The sequence below is a fragment of the Bemisia tabaci genome, chromosome 4, assembly GCF_918797505.1.
Source record: "Bemisia tabaci chromosome 4, PGI_BMITA_v3".
Lineage (NCBI taxonomy): Eukaryota > Metazoa > Arthropoda > Insecta > Hemiptera > Aleyrodidae > Bemisia > Bemisia tabaci.
In genome coordinates this window covers 52,186,540-52,214,461 of record NC_092796.1, presented here as the reverse complement: position 1 = coordinate 52,214,461, position 27,922 = coordinate 52,186,540, and the positions used below count along the sequence as shown (strand labels likewise).

At 39.0% G+C, this 27,922-nt stretch overlaps 2 protein-coding genes across 7 annotated transcripts in view; one reads left to right on the top strand and one right to left on the bottom strand.

Annotated features, from left to right (window-relative positions):
- The first annotated feature begins 1,749 nt into the window (after positions 1 to 1,749).
- On the top strand, positions 1,750 to 15,965 carry LOC109042399 (cathepsin L 2). Its single transcript, XM_019059101.2, has 9 exons — positions 1,750 to 2,019; positions 3,268 to 3,327; positions 4,436 to 4,625; positions 7,037 to 7,383; positions 9,336 to 9,441; positions 12,476 to 12,735; positions 14,069 to 14,159; positions 14,907 to 14,953; positions 15,316 to 15,965. The coding sequence occupies exons 1-9, from the start codon at positions 1,954 to 1,956 to the stop codon at positions 15,424 to 15,426; spliced, it is 1,278 nt and encodes a 425-aa protein (XP_018914646.2). The 5' UTR covers positions 1,750 to 1,953; the 3' UTR covers positions 15,427 to 15,965.
- Positions 15,966 to 16,398: 433 nt separating this feature from the next.
- Positions 16,399 to 27,922, bottom strand: part of exp (expansion) — a 319,500-nt gene continuing 307,976 nt past the window's right edge. For all 6 annotated transcript variants that reach the window (XM_019059327.2, XM_072300032.1, XM_019059328.2 and 3 more), the window contains 4 exons: positions 23,931 to 24,136; positions 21,636 to 21,756; positions 20,248 to 20,508; positions 16,399 to 18,877 (listed from right to left, as the gene is read on the bottom strand). In XM_019059327.2, the coding sequence (XP_018914872.1) occupies positions 18,765 to 18,877; positions 20,248 to 20,508; positions 21,636 to 21,756; positions 23,931 to 24,136 (701 nt within the window). In that variant the 3' untranslated portion in view covers positions 16,399 to 18,764. The remainder of the gene's footprint in view (positions 18,878 to 20,247; positions 20,509 to 21,635; positions 21,757 to 23,930; positions 24,137 to 27,922) is intronic.

Genomic DNA, 27,922 nt, shown 5'->3' with positions numbered 1-27,922 from the left:
AATTGAAGGCGGGCCGATTTGATGTTAATGTAATCGTCAGCTTCCAGCCAGCCAAAGTAGGTATCACAAGCGCCATGCAGGGCCGGATTTACGTAATTGCCGCCCATGTGCCGCCCCTTTTCGTTCATTTTAAAACATCGATATAAACCATCAAGTGAACGTTCCGGAGGAGGAGGGGTGCATAAGACGCGTTTACTCGTGTTGGGTACATTTTTTGTGAAAACCCTGTCAACACTGACAAAAGTTCACGGAACTTTGCATGAAAATTAAGTTCCGTAAACCTCTCTCCGTGTGGACGAGGCCTTTCATTTCTAGGGAAAGAACGAAAAAATTATGAAAGATTAAACATGAATGTGGTTTAATTATTTTAATTTCCGTCACCGCGCCAACCACACTGTGTTTGGCGCAATGCGTGAAGTATCCTTATGGTCTTGTAGGCGGTATGCGTTTCACGCCGACCCCACTGTTTTTGACGCAATGCGTGAAGTATTCATGCAGTCTTGTAGGCACTACGAGCTTCACGCTAACCGCTGCTGCATGACCGCACTACGTTTGACGCAATGCGTGAAGTATTCATGGAGTCTTGTAGGCGCAAAAATGTGTTTCATGCTGACCGGCGCACCGAGGGACTCTCCTTTCCAAATCCGGCCCTGGCGCCATGTGACGTTTCAAAATTTCCGCCGCCATTTCCATGGATAGCGGTAGCCACCTCCGGCCTGATAGGTAATACTTTTTTACAGAAAAATTTTTGGTTGAGACATTTTGATAATTTCACTGACTTTCATCGGCAGCACAAAAAAAAAATCAGTGAAATTTTTGAACAGCTTCGTTGAACAATTCCTCTGTAAAAAAATAAAATGGTGGCGGATATTATTAAACGTTGCATGTCGCTTGTGATGCTTTGGCCGGAAGGTGACGTAATCTTTCCCCGTATGATAAAAAAAGCCATGGGTAAGCGTGTACAATAATTTTTCTATGACCCCTTTATTCTACTTATTCTCTCTAATATCTTCCCCCTCTTTTCGTCTTTCTCTTTCCTTATCTTCTTCCCTTTTCATTCTCTCTTTCTCTTTCCTTCCTCTTCTCTTAGCCTTCTTCTTTCTTTCTCATTTCTCCTTTCTCTTTCCTCCGCCCTCTCCTTTCTCTTTTATTCGGTCTCTTTCTCTTTTTTCCACGTCTGTGTCTTTTCTTCTCCTTCTTTTTCTTAAAAAAAAATCTCTGGAAATAGGTATTTTTCTCCTTTTTATCTTTCTCTTTGCTTCTTCTTTTCGTGTTTTCTTCTCCTTTCGCTTATCTCCTTCTTTTTCATTCTCTTTTACACTTTTGCTTCTCGTCCCATGTCCTCTCAATCTCAAACGGGGGAAAAAATTAGTTCGGTAAAAACATAAAAACAACTTAAAAGGAACCCTTATGTTACTGACTGTTTATTAATGAGTAAACGGCGATTCGCATGAATCCAAATTATACTAGCTAGGTACCTACGATGTAGGTAGTTCGGGTCATTTCGGTTAACCCGTCCAGTCCGTCGACTAATACAGAAATTAATTAGCGTCATTACGTACTCATAGGTAAGCACATGACGCCAAATAGGTACTAGTGAATCGTATGATTTTTCTCACCCATCTATATATACCTATCACAAAATATCACAAACACAGGTTTGAAGTTGATTCAGGTGATTTTATGACAAAAAAAAGGAAGAGTAAAATTCCCCGAAAAATCATTTACGGATCATGTCACATAGAATCAAGGTTAGTATTTGCGCCTCCAGCAGTTTACATTGATCATGTGTATACGTCGGAATTTGGGGGAAAATTTTAGTTTATATCCATGACTGCTGCGGCAGCAGTCGCAGTTAATTCCAGTTCATTTGCAAATATGGGGGTTGGACGGATAGTTGAAGGTTTCGTTTACGTGCAAAAGTATTTTTCAAAAATTTGAAGCCCTCAAGATATGGTTCATCTTTGCGGAGATAAGTTGAGCAGCGAGGAGAGCCTCTTCATGCTGAAAACATTTCTTGTAAGTACCCCTACTTTTCTCGCGTCTAAAAAATCGGTTTTTACCAAGAGTGTAAGTACAAAGTTGTCCGACTTCAAGTCCACAAATTTATTGCAATAGATATTGAATTTTTCGGTATAGTTTAGTAATGTTCGTCTCCGAGCTAAGTTTTGTTTTTATCTACTAGCTCATTATTTATCAATTTATTTATCTATCCAGTATTCCGTAAAAAAGATAGTGAACTCTTAGTGTGGACTTTTGATGCAATAAAACAAGGAAACTTCTTTGAAAGTTCATACAATGAAACACCTACAGTCGTGTTTTTAGGCGTAACTAGCCGTAACTTTATTTGCGCAGGTTTGCCAAAGAAACGTGAAAGGTAGCACTAAAAAAGAAGGGAGACCGCCAACAAATATAAAAATACGCTCTACAATCTACTTGGACTACACCCTGCAATGCTGCCGTGCTAAGGAAAAACGCCGTATGAACCTTCAAGCGTTGCCAAATTTTCATTTCTAAAACACGGATTTCCTAGTAAACTTATGAATATTTTTCGTCCAATTTTTCAGGTAATGTTGTTTGCAAGTTCACCTAAAGTTTCTGAAAATTTCAAGGAAAAATGTTCATAACTTTCCTCGAAAACAAACATTTTTAAAGGAAATTTGGCAACTCTCGAATGTTCATGCGGCGTTCTCCCTTACCACGGCAGAATGGAGTGCCAGTATTTCTGGCTCATTCATAAAAGCACGTCCTTGGGTCCCTTGTTGGGGAAACTGATGACGTACCTATATAGACAGACGGTGTGACCGTAGGAACGCGTAACTCGATTTGCGTCGTCGCAAACTTTCTGTCCCAATTTATTTTTAAAATTGAAAAATACTCAACGTTATTCCTTAAAAACTTCTCTGATTTTTCTTTTCCATGTGAAGATAAATCTATGAAAATTTTTTAGAAATAGCGTTGCTCTGTTTTCCTTTGATAAAATAAAATGGGAACGGAGATTTAAAACGACCACTGACGAGATTTGGGTTCCTGCAATTTAACCGTCGATGTGTTGTTTCTAAAATAAGTCAAGAACAGTGGTTCCTTGTTGCAAAACATAGTTCACTGGCGTGGAATTTTTTCGGGTTGCAAGATTCACCATAGGAAAAATTGTCACCTAATATTGAAAGACCCCCAATATAGACGCTTATCTGAAAACTTCATTTTCTAAATATATTTTTCTGTCAATTGTTTATTAAATGTTTATTTTTTAATTTTTTTTAAAAGATATTTTTCGGAGCGTTACTCATCGGAACTGCGGAAGGAAGTCTGACTTTTGGTCTGAGTGTGAGTATTAAAATAATTCTTGAATACAATACAATAAAATATAATAAAAACGATAACAAACCGCCAAGAAAATAAACTAATCCTTTTTAAAAAAAGAAAATTTTTAAAAATTACCTCGAGTGTACCAAGGAGAAAAATTCCAAGGGGAAGGGGGGTGGTTTGATACAGTTTTTAAGTTTCGATACCAACTAAGATGCAGATTTTTAGTTAGTATTTTTCTGTCGGGGTGCACGAAAATGATGTATAAGTTAATTTTAGATAATTCCAGTCGCTATTCTATAGAAAATACTCCTATTCCAAGAGCTCTTGACATCTCGTGTTTTAAATTTGAGTTCTCAAGGTATGAGCAGTTGCTTCAAACATGTAATGAGTTGTCGCTCAGGTTTTGCAGAATCGTTCAAAAAAGGAGGCTCGATCACGTCTTTCCTGTCTTCGTCTGTGTTGCTCACGTAGTTCTTGAAGCACCAGTACAAATAACACAAACGGAGCCAACACAACATGAAAATCGAGCAGAGGAAAGGTTGCGCGTTCATTACGGCGCAGAGATACAACTATTCGTGCTTGATGGAGGTCCGTGTTGCATCTACAAAATTGAAGGGGCGAGGGCGCGAGGCGTGAACTTGCAACGCTCCGCTGTGTTGTCAGATTCGGCAGAAAAGTTAATCGCCTATCTTTGGCTGTGTTGACACTCGATTTTTTTTGTGTGGGGGTACATACTTGTAGACCATTATCTAAAGGTCGTATGTACTGGCCCCGTACAACCTGCGGGGTACGCGTTTTTAGCAAGTCTCGGGTTAATTTGATCCGGCTTGGGCATCTAAGGGTTAAAATTACTAAATAATTAGAGCGAATAATTTGTTGGATGTTCCTCTGTTTTATTTTAAAAGTACACACGAAAAAGGGTGAAGTACAAAGTTTGTCAAAAAATGTAAAAGGCAGGACCTTTGCTGTGCAACAAGGAGCAAAATTTCAAAAGGAAAGTCATGAGAAGTCGTTTGGCATGAGTATTAAATATACGAAGATTTAATTTTTACGTATTCATTTAGCGAGAACTAAAGCTTCCTTCCAGAATTCGTCAATAATATAATGCGACGTATAATGTTTCAAGGCCAAGAAAACGATATCGTTGTTGAAAGACTTTGAGCGGTACATGGTGGAGTATGCCAAAAGTTACACCTCGTTTGCAGAGAAAATGATGCGATTTTCCGTCTTCAAGGAGAATCTGAGAATAATCGCAGATTTGATGGCCGGCCAGACAGCTACCAAGTTCGGCATCGGCCCTTACACGGATATGACTGGTAATAATGATTTCTTTCATTTTAAGTATAATAGCGATCCTATATTTTTTGCGAGTCGTGTTTGTAACTCAATTCAGATACATATCGATGGCAAAAATACTAAATCACAGATTTCGATTGCGAAGTTTGAAAATTTTCGACTGTATAATTTATTTTGCGAGAACGAAGGAAAAGGGAAAAAAGCTTCACATTTTTGTTGATTTACAGAAAATATTCGCTAAAGAACAGAGAAAAATCGAACGAATGAATTTTTTACTAACAATAAGAAGCCGATCTAATAGCTCCCCGCTCTGCAATGGTAGTCAAACGAGGTAGTTTCTTTCTGTCGATATTTGTGATATGGTCAGACAGAAAAGCGCCAAAGGCGGGGCGGAGAATGAGATACTTAAACCAAATTCTGTCAACATCATTTGTTTTAAAAAACACACAAAAACATTAAAATAATGTGAGCGTTAGAGAAGTCAGAACGCCGTCAGTTGTTAGTAGGTATATGCAGCACTGACGACCGGAGAGCTCGAATATTTGCATCCAGGCGCTGTTGTAAGATCATTTCAAAGGCGGATCGATAAACCTGAAATTTAAGAAAAACGTATTTCAACTTTGCCAGCGGTACTGCTGTCAGCTGTTGAAAGGATACATTCCACTCATACCATCATTATTCATGCAAATTATAATTTGACTCAATTTTCCTAATAGCACAAGATTATTTGAGCACAATTGACGTTAGAGATAGCTTTACAGCTACCTTTTTGAGACAAAATTGTCTCCATTGAATGGCACGAGTTTCTGGTTTGCTGCTATTCTATGGCCAATGTTCGGTTCTCCCTGACGAGCTGTTTATGTCTGTTTTGCTGCTAATAGAAACCACTTGTATATCAGATTTATTCAGATGTTCTCGGAAAAGCACACACATGGACCACTCACCTTGTGCTTCCACGGTAACAACTCGATACTCGCTTGCATTTTGCCGCTCGCGAGCTTGCGTTATAGTCCTTGCTGCCAGTGCTTCTCGTCAGGGAAGCTTGAGCGCCTTCAATTTATAGCATGCAACCAAGACAACCTTAGAGCACGTATAGTTGCATTAAGGCGCTACTATCGATGTCGACGCCTTTGCATCCTTGGCTTCGACCTAGGCACGGAACTGAGGGCATCTTTTACCCTCGTCTTCTTTATGACTTTGATTATGATTTTATGTATTTTTGAATTCAATGTTGCGAATCTTGGAAATGAAGAAAAATCTGATCGCTCTATCGAGGAAAATTACGACATAAGGCATTTTCAGTAAATACAGCGAACTGCGGTTCTACGGAATAGCATACATGATGAAAAAGGTACAAATATTCAATGTTGACATTAGACTGTTTAGCGCTTAGGAAAAACGCCATATAACAATTTAGACGTTGTCAAATTTACTTGAATAAAAAACGAGTCTTCTTAGAAACTTGGAAATCAATATTCAAATACTCATATGATATTTATCCTTGTCACGATAGTAGGCAGTTTGCTCGATGTCTTCTGTAACCTTTTTAAGAATTTCTAGAAAGTACATATAAAAAAAAAAAAAAAAAAAAAAAAAAAAAAAAAATCCTTGCAGTTTGCATGGAAATGGAAATTATCTCGCTGATTTAAAGTAATATACCTTTAACTGTCGCTTTATTCCTTCTAAAGAGACGAATTTTTAAACAAATCTCACAGAACTTCAATTGAAAGGTGACTTTCACAACTCTGAAATAAAAAAAAATCACAGTTCTGAGAAGATAGAAAAAGCTGTGCCAAGTCTAATAGTGTGATTAATTTTTTTTAGATGGAAACCCTTCATTTAAACTTCCTCGGATAATATTTCGTGATTATGTAACTACGATTAAAATAGTCTCATTTTCATTAGTGCGAAAGCTATGAATATTTTTCCGTGAGGACTTAAGTCAGTTCCGATAAAATTTCGGACAAAATTCTTCATAAGTTTCTTGGAAGAGAACTGGTTGTTAAAAGAAATTTTGCAACGTCCGAATTAGGCTGTATCATACGACCTTCTCTCCAGCACGTTATAGCATTACGACGGCGTAAGTCCGCAATCACATATCTCGTTTCCGGTGTCTGAAAATCTCCGCCTCTATGTTATTTTTTTTTTTAAAGGAGAGCAAATTGACATTATTCCTTGAAGTTTATGCAGAATTTTCATCGCAAAGAGAAGAAAAATCACGGCAGTCTTAAAGAACTGCCGTTGAGTAGTTTTCAGTTTAAAAAATAAAGTATGACAGGAAGCGTACGGCGTCGCAAACCGAGTTATGTGATTGCCGACTTACACCGTCGATAGCTGAGTTTTCATGAAGTTTTGGTCTTCTTACCTTGATATTCTTTCTCCATTTTTTATTATTTGCCTGAAATACATTATTTTTAATTTGAATGCTCAGCGGCAGAATTCGCCCAAGTGTACATGAATTCCCCAGGCGAGCGGCCCTTGCAGAGACAGAGACGAACACCAACTGTTACGATGCCGTTCAGCAACTTCACCCGAATGAGAGACTCCTACAATCTTAACAGCTTGGGCCCCTCCCGAAAAAGACCGGCGTCATTCCCTCCGGCTGGAAACGAAACCTCTGAGAAGAAGACGAAAATTTCCACTGCGGAGGCGAATCCTGTTTCCGATGACGAGTCCACGTCCGAGTTTCGTTATTTTGACGGCCCGAAGCTCGATCCGAAACCTTCCGATAACATGTACTGGGTGAACAGCAAGTTTTACCCCGATCCACAAGACCAGGTTCGTTAACTCGCATTTAATTGAAATCGTATTCGATCTTTAATGCTTCTTTCACTTTGATTATACTCAGAAAAATGTTGAGCTATTCATTCATGAATAAAAAAAATGAGGACATTATAAGTGAACAAGTAAAATTAAAATATTAAAATCACCAAAAAAAAAAGAAGAAATGTCACTCTAGTCCAGGAATTACACGAAAGTTAAGGGAAAAAATTAAAAACAAGCTGATTTTTGGTATAGCGAGTCCTTGTGACCCCCTTGAATTAAACCCCCCCCCCCCCCAAGAAAAATCCTGAAGCCGTCACGATATCGATGAGGACTTTTTTGGCGGGACTCAGGGGGCATAAGGACTCACTATGCCAAAAATCAGCTTGTTATTAATTCTTTCCCCTATAATTGGCCGAATTTGTCGTATAATTTTTGGACTACTCCTGAAGGTAAATGAAAAATAAAGAAGATCGCTTCGCATTAATACCGAGTACAAAGAATCGAAGGGAAAATTGAAAAAACTTACATTTAAGAATTGAAAGGACTCGTCCTTCATGAGGTTCTAAAACTCCTCAGGGCTATCTGAGCTAAGAAATGGGCGTTTTGGACCGTTTTCTCAACGCAATCCGAAAATTTTCAATTTTGACTTAAAAATTTAGCTCCATGTGTAATCCCTGTTGATTTTTCTCGACTTTGGACGGGGAAAAATACACTCATTTTACGTGGATTGGGAAGTAAAATTGATTGCGTAGGGTCCTGCGATTTCTCATGGCTTTCTGGGCCGAGAAACGAGGGTTTTTTACAATTTCTGATGATTCAGCCGCATGCCTCATTCGCCGATCGCGCGTGGACTCGTAGTGGACTCGTAGAAGGCATTTCAAACTAAATGACTCCTCAGCGGGCCGATTATTGAAATTGATTGACAAAGCTATAGACAAAGATGACAAAAGGGATATAGGGGGAACCTATTGGTGGAAGCTGGTGGTTGCAATGGACGAAGGCCGTAGGTGGTATAGACTAACTAACGGCAACCCGCACGAGAAACCCGACAGTTAGTCCATCATTTTCTCCTTTAGTCTATGAGAACCACACATTTTAACCAATAGGATCGCTCCATACCCTCTTTGTCTTCTTTGTCTATAGCTTTGTCTGTCAATTTCAATAATCAGCCTGCAGGTCTGACAGGACGTTCGCGCAATCCGAGAACTTCCGTTTTTAACCACAAAATTTTACTCCTTTCTTTTTTGCTATAGCTTGGTTTACATTCGATATGAGCTCTCAAGGAAAAATATGCGCAGAGAGAGTTTCAGTGGCGTGGCGTGAATTGCGATATATCGATGGTTGTGCCATTTGAACATGTGGTAAAAAATCGATTATTATAAGGCGTTCGCTGCGAACACTCTGTTTATCGATCCTTTTCCATAGGTTTAAATGGCATAACAATCGATATATCGCAATTCACGCCACGCCACTGGAGAGTTTAGCGGAGAATCATTCCGCAATTCATCTATGGACTCATTTCAAGCACTAAGCCCAAGTGGCATTTTTCAACCGAAAAAAATCGCGATATTTTGAAATTAAGTTAGGATTTTTTTACGAGTTTTCGGCGATAAAGTCGCCAGGATCATCAACATCCGAGCAATTATCCTTGATCTTGTCGCAATTTTATCTCTTTAAAATCGCGTTCGATAAAATCGAAATTTTATCTCAATTTATCACGATATTCTCGTTCGACAATATTGCGCTATATCGCCATTTTATTACAGATTGATGCGATGAAATCGCAATGCATCGCAATTTTTTATCCCATAATACACCAATACATCGACTTCGATAAAATCGCGAGATATTCTCCTATCAGATCGCAACTCGTCGCGATTACTACTACTTACTTGGGAACTTGAACTTTTAAGTTCAATTAAATTGAATGTTAATTCTACTTATTTTTACTATCAATCCAACAGTTTGAACCACAATGGTGCGGGTCCTGTTGGGCTTTTACAACTGCCGGCACTTTGGAAATCGTCCTATCGAGAGCAAAAAAGGCTATTGTCAGATTCTCAAAACAACGTGAGTATTGTCATAGATAAAAAAAGATGGGATCGTGGGGTTCCTGATCTTTGCTGTTTTCATTCTCCTCTGATTCTCTAATTGTTCCCACCGAGTAGGCACTACAGTCGGTCAAGGTAAAAAATGTTTACCATAATTTGTAAGGCAGTCCTAATGTGCAATACGATGCATCTAAAAAACATGGTCGTTCCGCCGACAAAAAAACGTAATATTAATTCCAGCGTTGTAAAACCCTTCGCAAAACTGAAAACTTCACGGATTCGTTTCATCCGATTACAGACAAAAATCAGCATAATTCTTGACAAAAAATGCACGATTATTCTTTTGTAGGAAATTGCAGTATTCGAATTGATTTCATAACATTGGGATATCGAAGAAACAAAGAAATGTGAGAAAAACGCTCCAAGTGCAAAAAGCCTCCGTCGAGGCTATTTAACCTTCCATTCTGCAATGCTTATCTCATAGAACTATATACCCCGTACTAGGTATACATCAGCTGATCAGACTGACTCTTTATAAAAGGATCCAATGTAAAAATGATTAATTTGCTAAAAGCTATTTGATTGCCAGGGACGTCGTAGCCAAGAAAGATTTGCCTGCAACATCCAAACAATATTGTCCGTATCCTAAGTACCGTATCTTAAGATATGAAACAATTTTCTCGAGAATTCTGCTGTACATATGACTTTGAAATATTCGCAGTAATAAATTACAATCAAGCAATACCTATTTGAATAAAATATTGCTAACATTATTGCCACGATCATCGTCGTGCATATTTCTGGGTAATATTCATTTGAAAAGAGATATAAAACAGGGCCGGATTTACCTACTTGCCGCCCATGAGCAGCCTGTATTTTGCCGCCCCCTTCTGATTCGTTTTGAAACATCAATGAAAACCATCCAGTGAACGTACCGGAGGGGGAGGGGACGGGTGCGTAAGACGCGTTTACTCGTGTTGGACACATTTTTTGCGAAAGCCCTGTCAACATTACTAACAAAAGTTCACGTAACTTTGCGCGAGTTCCTTTTTTTAAGTTCCATAAACCTATTTCTGTGTGAACAAGGCCTTCCATTTGCAAGACATGAACGTAAAAATTATGCAAGAACAAACATGAATGTGATTTAATACTTTTAACCTCCGCCGCCGCGCCGCGCTGACCGCACTGTGTTTGGCGCAATGCGTAAAGTATTCTTGAAGTCTACTAGGCGCTATGCGTTTCACGATGACCGCACTGTTTTTGACGCAATGCGTGAAGTATTCGTGCAGTCGTGTAGGCGCTATGCGTCTCACGTCGACCGCTGCTGACCGGACTGTGTTTGACGCAATGCGTGAAGTATTCATGCAGTCTTGCAGGAGCTAATATGTGTTACATGCCGACCGCCGCGCTGAGGGCTTCTCCTTTTCATCTCAAGTCCTCATCATCATTGCTCTCTGCGTCGCTCCATGCCATATTGCGTGTTTGGTTTCTCTCTTCACTCGACCAATTAAAAGTGCTGTCTTTTGTGTCACCGAAAGATGCTTTTCTCGTTTGTAATTTTTTTCTGAATCCGATTTTTTTATACCTGTATTTAAAAAAAATTGCAAAATTTGCCGCCATGGGCCGCGGCCCATGTGGCCACCCCTTAATCCGGCCCTGATATAGAATAGTGATCGTAGGTCACGTGACTCAGTAAAACAGAGGTAAGCACCAACACTATTTTTTGGAAATGGCAACCAATATTACTACAGCACCCCGTTACAAAACGAAGGTTCACCTATATGTATTACAGGAACGCGTACCTCTGTTCGCGACATTGCAGAATTCCTTTTATACTTCGTGTATACAAATGAAAAAATGCTGAACATCATTTCATAAGAACTTTTTTGATTTTTCTTTCTTGTGAGTTAATCATCTTGTGAGAGTCTCAAGCAATAGAAGCGTTACTTTGTTCTCCTTTAGTAAAATAAAATGGGAATATTTTGAAAATATTTCGAAAATATTTTCGTAACTCTTTAGAAGTATTATAGAAACTAGCTGCTTCAGCTCGCTACGCTCGCTTGCGCCGCTAGCCGGGGGCAAGCCCCCTGGACCCCCAGTTACTCGCTCCGCGAGTAACTGTTGGCTCGCTTCGCGAGCCAAATTTTGCTACTACCAGTGCTTAGAGGACTTCCTGGAGGCAAAATGATAAATTCAAAAACAAAGAATAGGAAACTAAAAATTACCCACTTTTAGAAAAAGAAACAACCTTGAAAAATAAATAACACTCCTGGAAAAGAAAATCAGAACACTTTTTGAAAATGTAACGGTGCGAAAGGGTGAAGATAAATCACCAATTCTCTTGGAAGAAGACATGAGCCGACCCCCGACATGAGTGAAACTGCCGTAGGACCCATGCTAGGGTAGAAGGGTGACACGTGTTGTGAGCAGGTAGGGATGGGTTTACGTGGAGAGGGAAACGGAAAATCAGAGGGTGGGAGGTCCCCCAACCATATGACTCGTCCAGCGTCAAAAACGCAAATATGTCGTTATCAAATCGAGGTAAATTTTGCAACTTCGGTCGCGCAAATCGAAAAACGAAGGGGTCTTGGCACATCTAGACCCTATGAGCTTATGTCTAGATTATTTTTAAATTAATGCAGAAATCATTTTAAAAAAGGTTTCAAGAAATACTTTGAAAATTTTTAAGAAAAATATTTTAAAATAAAATGATGTTAACATTACATATTGTAGAATATTTTTAAAAGTTCTCTCCAAAAATATTTTGTGAAAATATGAATTTCATATTTTAAACATGTCTTAAAATCTTTTTGTCTAACTGGGGAGCCTCCGAAATATCGCCAACGAGATATGCGTTCCTCGTGTTTCACCGTTGAATATTGCTTTATTACTGGCTGCGTCTTATAAATCGTACCTATTTCCTCAATCTCAATGCAACACCCTTCATTCAACATTGCCGCGGCTCTGAGAATATCGAGGCATTATCATTATTAGAGCAACGATGCTTTGCATTTTTGATAACGCTTACTTCATTTTGATTATTTCGGGGACAGAGCTAGTGGATTGCGTGAAAAGGGCCCACGGCTGCAACGGGGCGGATGTTATATTCCCGCTCACGTACCTGACTGTCAAAGGGATCGCCAAAGAGGAAGACTACCCTTATACGGCGAAAAATGGAACTTGCAACGAAAAAGCCGTTCGCAGCGTTGTCAAAGTTAAAATGTTTCACACAAAGCACAGTAAGGAAGAGATTATGGAAGCTTTGAAATATTCCCCGGTCATCGTGAACATGCACGTTCCGGCAGAATTTCAGGTATATTATTTCATGAAATAAGGAGCAACATAACATAAATAGATATAGATATGTTAGATATAGATATATCTAACATTTCGACATCTAACCCTAGTTGCGGAGTTCAATTTTTATATTCTAAAGGAATTGAGGGGCTTGGAGGACAAGGCGCATGAGTGCAGTTTTTGCTATTTTGAGAAATACGTGTTTGAACTTTCGAAATTACATGGATCCTTATGGCGATAAGAAAGTTCAAACCGACTTTTAAATGCTTAAAAATTGGAATTTGGGAGCGAATTATTATTCACAGAATATGCATTAAGACTAGTTCTACTTGAAATCATTAATATCCCAATTTTTTCAAAAACTGCACTTGTGCGCCTTGTCCTCTAAGTCCATCAAAAGTAGAGCAAAAAGATAAAAGTTTTATAAATACCTCTATACGTAACCGATGCATAACGATTGAATAACGAAAATAGTGGATTTTTGTTAAAAATACCCATTTTTAAATATTTCTTTACGTAATGGAAAATATAGTTGTTACCTATACATAAATGATTTTTAAACGTTCCTGCAGGGCCCTTTCTAGGGAAAGAACTCTCCCGACAAATTTACAGAAAAATGGATTTCCAAAATAAAATAATGCTATAATAATGAAAAAATGAAAAACTGTATTTCTAATTTGTATATCAGTTATAAAATTTGTTTATCAGTTATAAGTTGCTTTTAAAAGTTAGAAGAGATAATGATAATTTTTCAACCGTCAATTCATTATTTTCGCCGGAGGCCGTTCAAAAAGAGAATAAATGGCATTACTTCGAATCATAAGCATCTCAAAGAAAATCACATTTTAAGCAGTGGCGTGGCGTGAATTGCGATATATCGATTGTTATGCCATTTAAACCTATGGTAAAGAATCGATTATTGAGGTGTTCGCTGCGGACACCCTGTTAATCGATCCTTTTCCATAGGTTTAAATGGTATAACAATCGATATATCGCAAAGCAAGCCACGCCACTGATTTTAAGAAAGGATACTCCTGCGACTCATGTCCATAGGATTTCATCATTAAACTTCTGTGATTCGATCAACTAAATTAAGGAGGTTTAATTAAAAGTTAAAACTCTGAAACCCTGTTTAGGGAAACACCTTAAACTGACGTAAGGTACTATGGAAGTTTAGACTTCAATGGCAAAACAGTTCATATCATGATATGACGTTTAAGTCGGAAGTTTCCAGACATCTGGAAGAAACTTCTATGATATTTCCACCTTAACTAACTTTCATTTTTGTAGGATTTACATTTTTAAGCCGATGACATGTAACTCTTTTGTATGATGATTTCATATTTCAGCACTACCGAGGCGGGCTCTTCAATTCAAAATATTGCAAAAGTAATTCAACGATGCGGTATCATTCTATGATCCTTGTTGGCATTGAGAATGGTAATATTTGGTTCACCTTGGGTAGACGTTATTTTAAAATTCTATACACTGAGTCAAATAATCACAAATTCGATTTATGCTCACTCGCGACTAAGAATACGTTCCTATTTCGAAAGAGAAAATTAGGGGTTGAGCTTAGCACAACAGTACTCTTATTTGTTTGATGATTTTAGCTTGAAAATGCCTTTTCTAACGTAGATCTGATTTGGTTCCTAGCTCTCATACTTAATGTGTATTTAGAATGTAAAAGGTGGTCAGGTGGCCCATATTTTGGCGAGACTCTTTCACGAGTTTGCGACTCCTCAATAATCCACCAACTGAATTTTGAAAATGGTCAAATCTAGTTTCGTATTGATTTCGTCTTTAGTACAATTGAACCACATTAAGCAATTCGGAACTATAATTTCTGGCTCAATTGAGAAACAACTTATGAACCATTAGTTTCCGTATGCACATAAGTGTTTTTAAAGATGAGCCAGACTTATAGTTCCGAATTGCTTAATGTGGTCCAATTGGTTTTTTGAAGGAACATGGACGTAATTTAATTTTAAAAAAACCGTCCTCAAAATTTAGCACAGCTGATAAAAAGGTATTCAGCAATTCGGAGCTATATAAAAATCAATGAAAATACTGCAAGTGATGGAGGGGAAAGGCGGGGGTCGGAAAGAGTGAAAGAGAATGTTGTATAAATTTTAGGGCGTCACCTTTTAAGGCAAGTCTTGATTTGAATCCTACTTTTGATTTCAGAGCAATGGGTTTTACGAGACAGCTCGGGTTTGAACTGGGGCGAAAAGGTAAGTGATCAGTGCCGTACACTGAAAGATATTAATTCTCTTGATAATTTTAATTTTGTCGGGTTGTATACGATGGTGCATCGCTCGAATAGGGATATGAAAAACACGATGAACCTACTCCTCTTCTCCTGAAATAAAGTATGGTTTCGAATGGCTTTTCATCGAGTGGCACATGAAGATTCCGAGTGATTCCACAATGAAGAGTGCCTTCATTTCTTAGAGATGCAATACGGACGACCAATGAGTGCGAATAGTTGTATCCAGGCACCTTCATTGGTGCCTCATGTGGGTTTACCTTTTATTGAAAGCGCATATACCTACATATTCGTGTAAATTGACTTAAAAATGTTTGTTTTGCGCAGGGTCATGTTTTTATAAAAATAGGAGAGTGCGACATTGGAAGAGACAGCTACGCAATCACAGAATGGAAGGACATGTCTGCTGATTCAGGGCTTGCCGGTTCTTTGCATTGACTGCAAATTGGAAGGAAATTGATGACTTTTGCTGAGTCTTGATTGGTGTTTAGTACGAACATGATCGATTGCGTCCGAGAATTTCGACGAAATATTTCCAATTTTCTATTGACAACATTTCCTGAACACGAAATATCATGTGCAAGTATAGTCAATTTCATTGAACAGTCTCGAATTAGACGGAATAAACACGATCTTTTGCTTTTGGATACTTTGAGATTATTTTAGGGATTTTTTTTTTAAGGTAGGAAATCCGATGTGTCCTTAATACAATTTGTGGATTTACTTCTTTCCTTGTATTTTAATCACTTTTCTCAATACCCTCCTTTTAACCATTTCGGATTTCCTTTCATGTTTTGATCAATGATTCGAATCAAGAGGGTTGGAGGAGAATTACTTATTACCTCAATAATGGAGGAATTAATGCATTCGCCATTACTAAAATCAAAATTTTTACTTGTCAATGACTCAATTTTTCATTTGTCAAGTTTTACTGTAGCATTGATGAATAAAAGCGGAAAACTTCGAGGGTTGGTCTACTCAAATTCTGTGAAATTGAAAAGTTTTTCCATACTTCATCCGCAGGAAATAAAACGAGTCACTACTTGCATTTTCCATAGAATCTTTTCAGCTGATATCAGCAAGTGGGCACACATTACACACTTGAATAATTTCATGCAGACGTACATTTTTGTTTGTTTTCTGTTGGAAAAACTGAGTTGGCTTGAACGGAAAGCTCGTGTGATATTAAATGCAAAAATCAAGATGGTGCCGTCGACGCGACGTCTGAAAGCGCGTCAACTTATTTGGAGTGAACTCTACGAGTGCACAATACACGATACACGAAAACACCTCAAATTACAGGAGTCACGTGTTTCAAGTTTTATCGATGGTTTTTGTAACCCATGAAGTTCACTCACTTTTTCGTAGGAATCAATAATTATTGGGAAAGAATAGGAGAGAAAAGACCAATTAAAATGATACTAGACTTTAATGTAGGTATGTACAAATAACAACGACTAAAGTCAAACAGCGCGCATCGGGAGATATTTACGTTCACATAATTTTGCTGGAAATGTTTCTTTGATGTGAACTTGAAGATGCGGAACCGTGATCATAACCGTTTTACGTTCGTGAGGAACAGATCTGTCGGTTTTCATTCGCATTGAGAAAGCACATGATCGATTGCAAAATTATAGTGACAGTGAATATTCCGCCAAAAGTTTTTGGACTTGCATCGTTGATATGATGTCTCATTACAGATGTATTCATTTAAAACGTTTTAATCAAAAGTGTTATATAATACAAAAAGGTTTTGCTATAACTGCGGGTAAAATCATATCTTTAAAGTTTCTCAGGTTTTTACAAGTCACTTAATTTAAAAAGCACAACAAAATTAAATTAATGTATACGATATACACAGCTAGAAAAGTCGAGTAATATTTTTACAAAGTAAACTAAGATTGATATTCAAAGTTTGAAATGAATTCAGGTAAGAGTCTCTTAAACTTCACAGCTCGCGTTTTCATCGAGAATTTCAAGCGACGTAAGGCTTACATCTGAGCTGTTGGGAACAAAAGTGGCACAACTTTGACGCAACAGCTGGCCAACATTAAAGACTTTTTATTTTTAGTTTTTTGTATGGAAAAGAGGTTAATCAGCAAAATTTTTTGGATGTGCATAAAAGTCACCGACATCTTCACGAAGAAATGTGTGGAAGTTCTTCCTGTTGGTATAATAGTGTAGTCTTGAAAAATTCTCAGACATAGCCACTGTATGCGTTACACCACTTTTGCTCTCAACAGCCCATTTAAACAAAGAAGAGGGGAACTTCTCTAAGTATCGATAGGGTGATAAATATCCGTAATTCATCATTTTTATTATTCGTGCCATCATTATCATATAGACCTCTGCTCACTGCAAGACAACGCTTTAGTCTCAGATGGACTTTCGGTAAGAAATCGGCTTGGTATTTCTCAGTATTCGATAAGATTATATCAGCTTCACCAACGCTATCTTCCTTTTAGTCTAATGGTATTTTTGAAGAATCAAGGAGAAAATCGCCTATTATCTTATTTTTGAAATTTTGCCCCAACTTTTAAATCACCAAGGATCATGGGCAGGGGCTGGATATATCACCAGAAGTTTTTCATTTACCAATTTAAGTCGACTTCGGTACCATTTTTGAATGTCTACACAGATGGTCTTGAGTTATGCTCGCAGCATTATTCTGGAAGAATATCCAATTTTTATTACGTTTACAAACTCGAACTGTCTTCGGCAGAGGTTTCACTATCTTATTGTCATTACTTACATCCAATGCTCATAGTTTTATCAAAAAGAGTAACTGGAGGCTTTCCCGGGAAAATGAACAACTGATCGAATTAAAAAATTTTACCTCTACAAAAAAAGCCCATAAAAAATAGTAATAAATTCATTGAGCTCCGAATATAAATCCGAAGAGAAATTTTAACACTATTTCGACGGATTTAAACAAGATTGGAATAACTTCATCTCACGTTGTCTGATTTTCTCTCATGCTCCGTTTTTTTTTAAAACGGAGAACTCAACCACTTAACGACTTTAAACTCTCTGCGAAATCGCCCTAGATTATGGAGAATACACTCGCAAAATGTACGATTTCACGATTGCTTGATTTCCTATTTAAAAAATAAGATACCACAGCAAATTAGGCAACGTATGATGTAGTCAGCAGTGGCGTGACGTGAATTTCGATAAGTCGATTGTTATGCCATTTAAACCTATGGTAAAGAATCGATTTTTAAGGTGTTCGCTGCGAACACCCTGTTTATCGATCCTTTTCCATATGCTTAAATGGCATGACAATCGATATATCGCAAAGCACGCCGCGCCACTGGTAGTCAGGCTTATTTAGATTAGACTTATTCATTTTGAAGAGACACTATCTCAAATTCTAAACAGCAGCGATTCGCGCAATTTGGCAACACGGGGTTTCCCCCATTAAAACGAACAGAAAACAATCGATACATATCGAAGCGTACTACGTAACCCAGAATCGAGTGTTCGTAATGGTTTTAAATGGAGGAAAAGCAGTGTTGCCAAATCGCGGGAGTCGCGACCGAGTTTAAACAATAAAAACAAACGAGCGTCGAAAAGACGCTCAGTAACATAGAATTCACGATAATACAGATTAACGTTTATAAAATTTTTTATACAAATTTTCATAGTCTAAACTACATACGACCCGAACGCTTCGTTGTCGGTCGAGAGGGACTTTTTCATTTTTTTTTAGAGGCAGTAGATTAGCGTGAGCCTTTTGGGGAGGGGAAGGAATCTCCGCGGGGATGACGTAGCGCTCAATCCCACTCTCCGATGTACATCGTTCGAGGTGTCGGAGGGATGAACGCACGTGTTGGGATCGGCAGTCGTCCGTAGATGTGGTTGTATGGAGAGTCCATGAGTTCTGCATCTGGAATAAAAGAGGGAACGATGAATTTCAACCCACTCACCGATGAAGGGGTGATCAAGGTACACTGGAGAAAGAACACGTTGGATCTAGAGTCCAGACTCTTAAAAACATCGACAAGAAAAACTACTCTTGATTCAATCAGATTTAAGCTTAAATCAAGAACCAAGCCTCTTAATTCGAGCGGATTTCCTTTTGATTTAAGCTTAAATCTGATTGAATCAAGAGTCCTTTTTCTTATCTATGTTTTCAAGATTCTGGACTCTAGATCCAATGTGTTTTTTTCCCAGTGTATTACGTCACGTAGCTAATACTGCCGTGCTAAGGAAAAACACCGTATGAACATTCGAGAGTCGCCTTTCCTTTACTAAAATGTTTATTTTTAGGGAATTTGTGAATATTTTTCCCTGAAATTCTCGGGAACTTTGGGTGTAATTGCAAACAAAATTATCTGACAAATTGGAGGAGAGATATGCATAAGCTCACCAGGAAATTCGTGTTTGACCAAAGGCAGTTTGGCAACGCCTGGAGGTTCTTACGGCGTTTTTTCTTAGCACGGCAGAATAGGTATGAGGGTCATATTCATAGTCGTACCTTAAAGGGCCGTCCATTAAAATTACGTGGCGCGATTTTTCCAATTTATTGACACCCGTCCACCTTTTTAACGCAATCGTAACGCTAGTCTAGACACCTTCAAAATAATTCGGTACCTAACATCTGAGTTGACACCCCCCCCCTCCCCCCTTTTATTATACATAAAAAAAAACCTCGAAAGAAGTTTACGTTTCTGTCTAATTTCTGAAAGCCTCCACGAGTCATAAAATACTAATAGATTAAATTCAAATATGATTAGTAAAATGAAAATGTGAAGCACTACATTAAGAAATAGGTACGTCTATTTAAGGAGAGAGTAGTTGAAAACCCCCTAGTATGTCTATGGTGCCGTCACCTTCCTTTTTGTGTACCCGAATAGCATTTTTCAACTGAAAAAAACGCGGTCTTCTGAAATTGAGTTGCGATTTTTTTACGATTTTTTGGCGATAAAATCGCTAGGAACATCAACATCTGAGCGATTATCCTCAAACTTATCTCAGTTGTATCTCCATAAAATCGCGTTCGATAAAATCGTAAATTCATCTCAATTATCACGATTTTTAGTTTGATGATATCGCGATAAATCGCCGTCGATAAAATCGCGGTTTCATTGCAAAATGCAATGAAGTCGCAATTTTGTATCCGATAAATATTGCAATAACTCAACGTTGATAAAATCGCGATACATTCTGCGAAGAAATCGCAACTTATCGCGATCACTGCTACTTGGGTACGGAGAGAAATGCGGTTGAGGTTGTTACGGTGAGTCGGGGACTTACCCATGCCGCTGTCATAACTTCTTGCGTGCCACATGGGCGGGTGTGGTTGGTGTGGTTGCGAGTGGTAATAGTGTTGGGCGTGCGGCGAGACGAGGTGCCCGTTGCTGGCGCTGGTCGGGTGGTGCCCCATGCTCATCCCCATTCCCATCCCGTATCGAGTCGCCACCGACGAGCCGTTCTTTGAGCCATTTTTGCTAGGGTCTTTCGACTTGGCCACGAAATTCGGTATCCTAGCTCGCAGACCGCAGTAGTATGGGTCATCTGAAATGAAAAACAGTATACCAGGTTAGAATTTTCGAAAGTAAAATCGATATTGAACCTACGAAAAGTGGATCGAGTCAGTAGGATAGGTCGGACAACATTTGGAAACTTTAAACGCTTATAACTCCGTTTATACAAAATTTTGAGGTTCTAAAAGTGGTTCCATTGGTTTTCTCATGAAATTTTCTTCCAGAACTACTCCTTGAAATTTAAGATGTAACGAAATAAACATGGAAATTTGCAGTTTTAGTCAAGAATTTCATGTTGGACTTCTCTGATTTACTCGATCCACAGTGATACGTTCAGGGCCATAGCGAGGATGAATCGTCATCCTCCGGCTGGAGTATCACAAACGTCATGCGTAGTCTCGAAATTTCCGCCGCCATTTTATTTTTTACAAAGAAATTGATGGATGAATCTGCTTGAAAATTTCACTGAATTTTATCGACAGCACAAAAAAAATTCAGTGAAATTTTCAAACAGATTCGTTGAATGATTTTCTCTGTATAAAAATAAGATGGTGGCGGAAATTTTGAAACGTTGCATGATGTTTTGGCCGGAAGGTGACGAAATTAGCACCTACACAAACAAAAACTTCCCATCCCCCGTCAAAGAATGGAGGAGGGATAGAAAAGAACAAAAGGTACGGGAATAATTTTCTGAAGAGTCAAATGCAATAATTACGAAATTTCTTTTGGGATTTAGCGATGGAATCTTCGAAGTTCCGAAACGACGTGCATGGCTCAGAACGAGGCATAATGTGGGTGAGAAGTTATTATTAAAAATTCGAATAAGATGGTTATCTCTTAAAAATTGAATAGAATAAAAGAACGCGGGAAATTTTGAAAATTAAAAATTGTATCAATCATCCGGTTAGCGTGCGTGAAGGCGTACCTACTTTTTGCACTCCTCGCGACAGACCTGCGTATTTTCATTTGCGAATGAAATCTAAGAGTCGAAAATGATCAAATATACATGAGACTTTATTCGCACTAAAAAGGAGTATTTAACACGTGAATTCAAACAGGAGCCGAACTATAAAGCACGCACAGCACAGTTTGACAGAAACAAACCCCATTCAAAAAGAAGGAAGTTCTGATTTAAAAATAAACATTGAAAATACTTGCCATATTTCTTATCTTTTGTCTTCATATTGCTATTATTGCTACCATTCATATTTCTTGTCAATGGGAAATTTTTCACTCCGCCTAGTCTGTTCTCCTCCTCCTCGATATCATCGTAGTCGGGCTGAAACGAAAATAAATATACCAATTATGAACTTCCTAGAAAAATTCTTAGGCGCATAATTGTGCCTAACCTCACAGTAATCATGCAATGAGTATAGTTGAAAAGCACGTTGAACAGCTATTTAGTCAATGACAACATTTTGGCTCACCTGTAAAATACATTTAGAGTTCCTACAGTTGGTTTTAAATGCCAGTTATTCGAAACATGAAATAGAGTCGTGCGACAGAGAATGGTAATGATTCTAAAAAAAGAAGGCACTGTTTTCAACTTGCATCAAAGCGAGCGCATCAAATATCACGACGTATGAGAGCATGTGTTTCGCCCACTACGCATGTATACAATATTGCATCAGCCGTAATTGAAGGGTGAAGCTACGCAACCTTAGGCGCGTCTGTCCGCGGCGTCCTGGACGCCGGCGGAAAACTCTGCTACCGAGTCGAGGGCGAGAAGACGCTCACATTTCGGAGCACGGCACCTTAGGAGCGGAATCCGTGGATTTTTTTTCCACTCTGTCCGCTTTCAATTTCTCGAATTTTCATTGATCGGACAGTATGCTCTGGGCCGCGAAATGGCTGGACGCGCCTTTTTTTAGGAGGGTGTGGATTTGATCGACAAAAATCGACCGAAAAATAAAAACGTGAATCGATTGACACCGATTCCATGGACAAATTACTAAAAAAACCGGTGTCGATTCGATCGACAAAAAACGTGGATCGATAGACGATAAATGATTGACAATTAAAAGAAAAACCGGTATCAAGTCAATCGACATGAATCGATCGAAAAACTAAAACGTGAACCGATCGACGTAATTCGATCGATTCACAACTTGGTCGATCGATTCACGGGTTTGTCGATCAACTCACAGGTTTGTCGATCGACTCATAGGTTTGTCGATCGACTCATAGGTTTGTCGATCGACTCATAGGTTTGTCGATCGACTCATAGGTTTGTCGATCGACTCATAGGTTTGTCGATCGACTCATAGGTTTGTCGATCGACTCATAGGTTTGTCGATCGATTCCCAGGTTTGTCGACAGACTCGCAGGTTTGTCGATCGATCCACGGCTTTTGTCGATCGATTCACGGGTGGGTCAGCCGATTCGTGGGTTTGTCGAACTAAACACATTCAAAAATCGATAGGAAAGGCAGCGGACTGAGCGGAATTTGTCGGCGTCTCCGCTCCGATCTGTCGCCAACAGATCGGAGCGTCCTCCATCGGCGTTTTCCGCAGCGTCTCTCCACGGCTAAGGTGCCGTCCCCACGCAAAATCATCGAACAGATTTATCGGCGTCTCTAAGGTTCCGTACGCGCCTAAGGTTCCGTACCTTGACTGTACGTCCGAAATTATTCCAACGGGCACGGACAGTGATGAGTCGGCTGTGTGATGGTTTTAAATTATACACTCTTCTCAAAACACTTTCCCATTCGAACGACTTGGATGGATTTCACTGGGTCAACCTAGCTGAATTTCACGTTCCCCGATATCCTTTCCTTGTTTTGTGTTTTTTCATTTAATGGAGAACTAAATAATATAACGTCTTTAAACATTCTCTAAACTTCTCCTCAGTCATACTCAGCATATACTTAAAAATTTCATTTGATTTTTTCGTGGAAAAAATAAAGCACGAGAAAAAATTAGGAATAACCTGATGTAATTAAGTTGATTCTACTTAAATCTCTCGTTGAGTCGGTGGCGTTTTCTTATCGATTACCTTTTCAGGATGTAAGACAGTATATAATCGTATTCATGGCTACAGGTCGTGAGAAGGCAACTATTTTAAAACGAGTGAATGCGTTGTGCCTACACGAGTAAATGAAGGCAAACAATGCCAGCACAGTACACGGCGAGCGCCACACAGTAGATCAAGTCATCAAGAGAGGTCGGACATGAAAGTTTTGATTAAAACTGCAAATTTCGATGTTTGTTTCGTCACATTTTAAATTATAAGGAGTACTTCTGGAAGAAAATTTGACGAGAAAACCAATGGAGCCACTTTTAGAACCTCAAAGTTTTGTATAAACGGAGTTATAAGCGTTTAAAGTTTCCAAATTTTGTCCGATCTCTCATATTGGCTCGATCCACCGTGCGCCGTGTAAAAGCCTTCGATTTGCAAAAATGCACCGGAAAAACATTGAGATGTTAAGGTTAAGACGCGAGAGAGTGGCATTACCTTTGGTATGTCGTGTGGATAGTGATTGTTGTCTCTGGGGGGAAGCTTGGGTGGTTTGTCGCTGCGTCTGAGGAGTTGTTCCCTGGTTGCGGCCACCATGCTTCCGCTGCTGCCCGAGGAGGTCCCACCTGTCGTCGCCACGCTGTAAGGGTCCTCGTCTGGGATCGGGATTCTGGGTCGGTTCCTGATGTCCACCGGTCTTTTCACTGCAACAAAATCGAGTCGATGATGATAGTTTGCGGGGAGAGCCGGGGAGACTTTAACGCAGCATAGAAAAAAGGGCGAGTAAAACGCGATCGGAGGCCGTTCATAAAATATGTAAAAATGAAAATCAGATTTTCTGACTCTCCTCCCTCTTCCTCCTCCCTCCTATCTTTCCGCAATATACCCCCATAACCCCCCCCCCCCCAAAAAAAAGGAAAATTACACAACGTTCTGTCCAAACCTTTCAAACGGGGCGCATTGCGATGAATTTAGGATCACTGAAAAAAACACATTGTATCTAGAGTCCAGACTCTTGAAAACATTGACAAGAAAAAATACTCTTATCTCAATCAGATTTAAGCTTAAATCAAAAAGAAATCCGCTCAAATTAAAAGCATTGGTTCTTGATTTAAGCAAAAATCCGATTGAATCAAGAGTACTTTTTATTGTCGATTTTTTAAGAGTCTGGACTCTAGATCAAATGTGTTTTTTTTCCTGTGATGGAAATTTCCACCTCGCGTCAATTTTTCGTCTTGAACTTTTATGACAATCGGCGCTGCTATGTACGTTATGGAGCTCTGAACTCCGCCTCTCCCTGTTACGTATCCATAACGCGAACTCAAGCCCCCCTACCCTTTGAGCGTTCCGTATTTGATGAATGTTACTTCAACCCGGTTCCGAAATATGAGTCCACTGATCTTTTATTGAAATTACGATTGCCAATAATAAAAACGTTGAGTTCAATGATGAGCTTTCAAAACAGCATGGGAAGAATTATTTCAACTTTACAGATTACTTTTACAGATTGGTACTTTCACTATCGATGAATACATGAAGTCAGAAGCGACATATCTTGCACCAATTAACTCTTGTGGTTGAGAAAAAAGCACGATGAGGGATTAAGTAGGACAGAATTAAGTTCGGACCTCGGCGTACAATTTTATTCATGCTGTGAAAGAGGGAGTTACTTTATCGCGGGGATCATCGCTGATAGGGAACATGCGTCGAGTCTGTGAATATGATAAAAAAAAAAACTTCGTTTCCATTTATTTCCTGCAAAATACACCGTTTGTTTTCATTCACTGGAAAAAAACACATTTTATCTAGAGTCCAGACTCTTAAAAACATCGACAAGAAAAAATACTTTTGATTCAATCGGATTTTTGCTTAAATCAAGAACCAAGCCACTTAATTTGAGCGGATTTCTTTTCGATTTAAGCAGACATTTTTATATTGTCATGCTTTTCTTGTCAATGTTTTCAAGAGTCTGGACTCTAGATCCAATGTGTTTTTTTTTTTTTTTTTTTTTTCCGGTGTTTGCTATTGACCCAAACTTATGAGAAGGCGGATGAACTCCTCCTCACACTCAATCAAGTGTTTCATGCCCTGAAGGTAAAAATATCTCTCTCTATTTTCGCATGAATTTTTTCTCTACTTTGATAAATTATTATTAATTTTACCAAAACTCGGAGGCATGGTCAGCTGAGTATGCCTCGGGATTCAGCCCACACATGTTTTAATAGGAGTGTTTAATTCCTCTCCGAATTTGGTCACGGTCCCAACCTGACACCCCAACAATAACTTTACGTGATGAGTTACCTCATGCCCTCGTAGATGATGTCGATTCTCTTCTAAAATCAGCATGTTTTATATTAACTCTTATGGAGTTATTAGTGAAATCTGCCGCCAGTTGGCGACGCCAGCCCTCAGCAATGACACAATCGATGACAACCCGTAACAGATCGGTCGTTCAACTTCAATCGGGAATATTTAAAAGCCTCTATCGGTGATAATAGCCTCTCTTAGAGAATGGAAAGGAGGCACGCATCGGCGGAACTGGGAACTTTTTCTGGGGGGCCGGAAGGGCATCTCATCCACGGGGTTCTGGGGGGCACACTACTGGGCTAAGAAAAAACGTCGTATGAACATATGAATGTTGCCAAATTTTCACCGATAAAATATTAATTTCCGCGGTAAGTTATAAACATTGGCGGATCCAGCATAATGGCAACGTTGTTTCTCTCCATTTAAACCTATAGAAGTGTATCGATTCTTAGAGATTCCAGGTACTTCGAAAAGAATCGACTATTCAACATAGGTTTAAACGGAGGAAATCCGGCGTTGCCAAATTGCTGAATCCGCCTCTGGTTATAAATATTTTCCCTTGGAATTTCGGAACACTTTAGATCAATTTGTGAAAAAAAGTCTCCAAAAAATTTGGCAACGCCTGAAGGTTCCCACGACGTTCATCTTTAGCATCGCAGCACAGTGTCCAAACGTTTCCTGATGAGTCGGATGATAGAAAACAATAGAAGTTTAACAATAGCTCGCTTTTTCTAACTTTGCACCGACGCACTAAACGGCATTTCAGAAGATTGTTGTATACATCGAAAGCATGATGGATCAGTCTAACAGATAAGTAAAATTAATACAATATGCTCAATTACAACTCTGAATAAACTGGATTAAATGCGTCTTAAAACACGATGGATGATTTCTTCCACAATATCCTAGGATACCTATGACTGAAGTCGAAAAACGTATGTCTGCATGGCAACGTTGTAAAATCTCAGATTATGCCGTTTTTTCTTTAAAGAAAAAGGAAAACGAACCAAAAATATGTCCTCCAAAATTTACATTGAATATTTTTGAATGAGCGGGAAAATTAACAGAAAATTTGAAAGAAAACTATCGGTCAGGTTTCTTTAAAAACAATTGCAACGTCGCCATCAGAGATGAGCATTTTCCGCTTGTAGCCGTGATTTCAATTTTGGAAACTTAACATTGCAAAGTCTAACAGATGTATAAAAAGTAAAATACAGGAAGATCGAAAAAACGTTTTCACTTGAATTTGTCCTCCCATTCAGAGTGTACAGTCTGACAACCTCGGTCCGATTGGGGGTGGGGTGATTCTTTTAAGCGTATATTGTCGCGCGGTATTGACGAGAACATCCAACAATTATCAGATGAGAACGTGTATCAAGCGGAGGAGGAGCAGGGGAGGAGGGAAGGCTGGAGGGGGCGGGGAAAAGGGAAGAAAAGGGTGCGGGGGGCACAAATGAAGGGGCCTCAACAAAGCGACGAGGCGAGAAAATGCACAGTGACGGGAGTTGTAAAGCTCGGAGGATAATGAGCCGAACTATCAATTATTTTTTTTTGGATCTCCTCGTCTTCTCATGTATGATGTCGAACCGGCTGAATAGACTTCTCTGGCGACTACTTCGATCGATTGATCGATGTCGGTCGACGAGATTCTGATTGGCTCGTTTTATTTTTGCCGCTTTCCAAAAACGCGCGAAAATCAAAATCAAAATAGAACAGCAAAACACTGATTTTTGAACCTTTTTTATGCTTTCGATGCTATTAATTTAAATATGTAAATCATACTCCACAATGAAATCATAAGAATGACGCATGACGTAGGCCGCCGGAGCGCGAAACGCTCTAGTATCGTTAGAAAAGTGATCACTAAGTTTATCAGCATCAATTGGTTTAACTAAAAAACCGCTCAGCATCAAGTAGCTCAATATAAGATAAACGATGCAGTCAGGGCTCTATAAAGACGCTTTCATGGACGCTCTATGTATAGTCGTGGCGTTACCCATGGATCCAACCAACGATCATTTCCCTCACATGTTTCAAATGAGACTTATCGACTTACCTTTAACTAACTGGAATAAGTCTGAGGAAAAGTTTTGTCACAATAGACGTTCTAAAGTTACCGTCATAATTTATCACATAAACGTCGAGCAGTCAGTTGGCTATGAGAAGGTAAGGTTTCATTTCAA

What these genes read in the sequence shown, in the direction of transcription:
- LOC109042399 (XM_019059101.2), top strand. Translation starts at nt 1,954, where the DNA reads ATGGTTCATCTTTGCGGAGATAAGTTGAGCAGCGAGGAGAGCCTCTTC. An exon ending in TCATGCTGAAAACATTTCTT is followed by an intron (nt 2,020 to 3,267) that starts GTAAGTACCCCT and finishes TTTTTTTAAAAG; the next exon opens with ATATTTTTCGGAGCGTTACT. An exon ending in GTCTGACTTTTGGTCTGAGT is followed by an intron (nt 3,328 to 4,435) that starts GTGAGTATTAAA and finishes TAATGTTTCAAG; the next exon opens with GCCAAGAAAACGATATCGTT.